The following is a 4,965-nucleotide window of genomic DNA, read 5'->3' as shown; positions in this document are numbered from 1 at the left end:
GGGCGGACCTCCACGGATCTGGGCACCCGCGCCACCCATGGATCCGGGGGAAAGGGGAGAGGCCTCCGCCACCGCGTCGCACGCACGGGCTTAGCCCGGCGCCGACCACCTGCGACGGTGGAGGGGAGGACGGGCACAGGAGGAGTCGCTAGCAGCGGCGGTTGGATCCCCCCAGTCGTCCGTGAGGGAGGTGACACGAGAGGCGAGAGGAGGTATGACAAATATTTTATTTGATTGAGCAGAAATGCATAAACTGATACAAGAGCTTATTCACGGAGCAACAACAGGTTTTTCTTAAGAAGAAGAAAAGATAAAGACTGAGGACAACAACAACGATTGTTGTTGGGCGTGGACCACGTGCACGTACAACCACAACAGCTCCGCTCAACCCATCTGAGCTTTTATTATCGGCACAACATCTTATTGAACATGAGCGATCAGTACTTCTTGCAGGGCGGGCAGGGCGTGCCGTCGTCGCCGCGTGCATCGGCGCACCGGAACGTCTTCGTGGGGCTCGCCTGCACGACGCGGCAGTTCACGCAGCCGTCGCGGCACTTGGGGCCGGCGTCGTCACAGACCACGGCCCCCGAGAAGAACCTACAGTTGTCGCAGCACTTCGGGAACTCGGCTGCACGGACACATGCAATCAATTTTTATTTTTTTTGCGGGGGTGCAATCAAATTAGTACATTTGATAACAAATGCATGTCAAAGCTAAAATCTCCACGCCATACAAAAAGGCAATCAGCACGTACCGTTCGCTTGTGAGAGGATTCCCATGACCAGGACGGCCTGGAGAATCAGGATCGCCATGAGCGTGCTACTCTTCATTGTTGCTTCTACACTTCTCTAGCAAAGTTCTCGCCTTGTCCTGTCTACCCGTAGAATGATGGTTTTATGCTGTAGATGTGTCTAGCCAGAGCTACAAGCAACTCTATATATAGGTGCCCGTTCTTGAAACATGCCAATTTGCTGCGTCAGCTATACATTGTGATCGTGGTGGGGTAGGTGCTTGGGATAAACTTGTTTGACTCCTGGCTAGCTTGGACCCTTTTTTTTTGATATGCTGGCTAGCTTGGACGTACTCCATTTTTCTTTAAAGGCGGCTTGGACTTGTTAGGCATACATCTCCATCTTCCATGTCCAGCGCATATGCGCACCTACTTTCTCAGGATTATTCGGTTATGTATGAAAAGGACAATTTCTATTCGCGGCGAAGCGGTGGGTCGATTGATTCTTCGTGTTGTGTGTGCACGTCCAATCACCTCAGTGTACCTAGCAAACTAATTTCTAGGATGGCGATTTTAGTTACTACGAACCCTTATGCGGTTCCGACGGTGTGGAAGTTGACAAAAATTATGAAACAAAATATGGCAACGCAAGGACTATAATGTAAGATGATCTAACAAAGGAATTGCAAAATAATATACGACATTATGTGCCCTGGGCGGAAAAATAATAATTGAGTATATATTTATGTCGCATTGAGCTGAAATGATAGTTTTTTTGCCGAGGGCACATAAATGCTTATTCATCACCCAGATTGTATTCTTTGCCCCATCTATTTTAATATCACTGCACCTTATTTTCATGTACCGAAAATTTTATCTTACGTCGGAAGTCAAACAAGAACGTAAGAAAATACACATCAGTAGTAAAAACATATTTTATGTTATGTAAAATTATGAATGTAAAAACATAGTAACAATATACATAAAAATGTACTGTCGTGGTCTTATGACTTATGTTTTGATTTTCTTGATTTTGCGTAGTAAATCAATAGGAACGCAACTATTTGTATATCAAATGTTATTTTTTAATAAAACGATCATGAGAATAACTCAGGTGCAAGATAACTTATTATGCACCCTGTTGATAAATAGCATTAGGGAAAAGGCATTATGCCTGACTTTATAAATAGAACCAATATGATAAACTATCACCATACAACAAGGAGGATAACTAACAAGTTCTAAGAACATCCTGATACATCATACCGGAATACGACATAACCAAAATAAAGGTGTGCATGCCAGCCCAGGGGCACGAACGTAGAAACAACTAGCTAATTTGAGGGGGAGCGCCCGGAAGTAGGGTGCGAGCAGATGCGCGAATCTTGATAACCAAATCTTCAATAGCAGCAACATCAACACCCTTAGCCAGTGGCTTCCACAACAACAAAAAAGCTTTTTTAACAGGTGATCAACTAGATGGTTAGGGAATAAGTGCTCGATCATAAATTTATTGTGACTAGTCCACAAAGTCCAAGATTGAGCCACAAAAGCAAATCAAAAGACACGGGCCAAGAGACAAGAAAGGTTCACGGTAATAGCGAAAAGCTCCAACAAATTATTAGGGTACGAAGTTGCATTGAACCATGAACACAACTGTCTTTTTTTTTGCAAGAACACATCTGAAGACGATATGCTCCACATTCTTTTTTCTCCATAAAGATAACAGTTTGCACCTGTCATACCGTTACACTTGAGAATCTGGTTAATAGCCGGAAGGCACTACCTAATAGCTTGCCAAAGGAATATCTTGATCTTAAGGTAATGCCAGCCCTCCACACTCCCTGAAACTTGTATTGTGACACCCTGAACAACCCTAGGGTAGAGCAATTTTCTAGCAAACTCGACAGAAGCAGAATAGGACTAGGAAATTCGATCCTTAAGTCAACAAGAGCATCATGATATGTGTAGTGAGGGCCTGCCACTTTGTGAGCTCTGCAAGGGACAAGGATGAACTAACACAAAAGCCCAAATTATTGATAGAGAGCTCCCTAATAGAGATCTCTAGATTAGGGCAATACAAAAATATGGTAGGGAAAGAGAGGTAGAGGGGCCCCTCCCATGTCCATCCAAAACCTAGTCGAGGCACGGTTGCTAATCACAACTTAATTAACATGGCTCTTAGATTCATTTCAAACTTTGAGACTCAACTTCCAAACTGAAATCCACCTTGAGGATTGGCTATCAGGGGATCACAGTTAGGGAAGTACTTAGCTTTGAGAATCTCTCCTCCACAGAGATTTTTCCTCAGCATCATAAATTTCCACCACCATTTTATAATGAGGCATTTGTTCATGACAGGGTGTTAATAATTCCCAATCCCCAAGGTTTTTGTGTTGACACATGAGCTTCCACTTAATAAATATATATTTCTTATGGTTATCCGGCGCATTCCAATAAAACCGCTATGATGTTTGTCCAACAAGGAGTGATTACTTTCCAAGAGACGATAGAAGCCCACAATGTACATATGTAAACTAGATACACACACGTTAATAAGCAAGACTTTACCGGCCGGGGATTTGCATTTGCCTCTTCAAGGCGACTCTAGATCCAGCTTTTTGCTCAATAGGGATAAAATAGGAGGCGCGAAGCTTGGACGGAGAGGTAGGAATCCCCATGTAGTTAATAGGGAAGGATCCAAGTTTGCAATTAATAAACTTTGCAATACAAACTTGTTCCAAAGGGGATCAACCCAGGGTCATAATCTCACTCTTGTTGAGATTAATTTTGAGGCCAGACAAGGCCTCAAAACAAAGCAAGATGAACTTCAGTTCTATGATTTGAAGGTCATATTCTTTAGTACGGATAATCATGTTATCAACAAATTGTAGGTGCAAAATCCCATAAGGTAAAGCTATGAGGCTGCCCCAGAGATGTGGCCGATAGAGGAGGCACATTCAAGAATGAGGGACTGCTCACTGAACTTAAAGAACAAAGTGGAGAAAGGATCACCTTGGTGAAAGCCTCTACCATTTGAAAAATATGAGTCCAACAACCCCATTGGCACACATCGCCATATGGCCCCACTTGTTGGAAATATGCCCTAGAGGCAATAATAAATTAGTTATTATTATATCATATTTTCATTGTTCATGATAATCATTTATTATCCATGCTAAAATTGTATTGATAGGAAACTCAGATACATGTGTGGATAAATAGACAACACCATGTCCCTAGTAAGCCTCTAGTTGACTAGCTCGTTGATCAATAGATGGTTACGGTTTCCTGACCATGGACATTGGATGTCGTTGATAACGGGATCACATCATTAGGAGAATGATGTGATGGACAAGACCCAATCCTAAGCCTAGCACAAGATCGTGTAGTTCGTTTGCTAAAGCTTTTCTAATGTCAAGTATCATTTCCTTAGACCATGAGATTTTGCAACTCCCGGATACCGTAGGAGTGCTTTGGGTGTGCCAAACGTCACAACGTAACTGGGTGGCTATAAAGGTACACTACAGGTATCTCCGAAAGTGTCTGTTGGGTTGGCACGAATCGAGACTGGGATTTGTTACTCCGTGTAAACGGAGAGGTATCTCTGGGCCCACTCGGTAGGACATCATCATAATGTGCACAATGTGACCAAGGAGTTGATCACGGGATGATGTGTTACAGAACGAGTAAAGAGACTTGCCAGTAACGAGATTGAACAAGGTATCGGGATACCGACGATCGAATCTCGGGCAAGTACAATACCGCTAGACAAAGGGAATTGAATACGGGATTGATTGAATCCTCAACATCGTGGTTCATACGATGAGATCATCGTGGAACATGTGGGAGCCAACATGGGTATCCAGATCCCGCTATTGGTTATTGGCCGGAGAGTTGTCTCGGTCATGTCTGCATGGTTTCCGAACCCGTAGGGTCTACACACTTAAGGTTCGATGACGCTAGGGTTATTAGGAAGACTTGTATGTGATTACCGAATGTTGTTCGGAGTCCCAGATGAGATCCCGGACGTCACGAGGAGTACCAGAATGGTCCGGAGGTAAAGACTTATATATGGAAAGTTGTTGTTCGGGTTCCGGGAAAAGTTCGGTTTTTTCCGGTATTGTACCGGGGAGCTTCCGGAAGGTTCCGGAGGATTGCGGAGGGGTCCGGAGGTCCGGAAAATGTTCCACCACGTCCAATACAGTAGCATGGGCTGTAGGGGGGTGCCCTAA

General features: G+C 44.0%; 1 protein-coding gene across 1 annotated transcript; it reads right to left on the bottom strand.

Moving 5' to 3' along the window:
• Nucleotides 1-213: 213 nt before the first annotated feature.
• Nucleotides 214-936, bottom strand: LOC125536444 (Bowman-Birk type wound-induced proteinase inhibitor WIP1). The gene is made up of 2 exons (XM_048699675.2): nucleotides 755-936; nucleotides 214-628 (listed from the first exon to the last, which is right to left on the bottom strand). The coding sequence occupies exons 1-2, from the start codon at nucleotides 828-830 to the stop codon at nucleotides 438-440; spliced, it is 267 nt and encodes an 88-aa protein (XP_048555632.1). The 5' UTR covers nucleotides 831-936; the 3' UTR covers nucleotides 214-437.
• Between the last annotated feature and the right edge of the window lie 4,029 nt (nucleotides 937-4,965).

Source organism: Triticum urartu, chromosome 1A, assembly GCF_056163025.1.
Source record: "Triticum urartu cultivar PI428250 chromosome 1A, HENAU_Tu73, whole genome shotgun sequence".
Classification (NCBI taxonomy): Eukaryota; Viridiplantae; Streptophyta; class Magnoliopsida; order Poales; family Poaceae; genus Triticum; species Triticum urartu.
The sequence above is the reverse complement of the archived record's forward strand: the minus strand, read 5'-3'. Positions and strand labels throughout refer to the sequence as shown.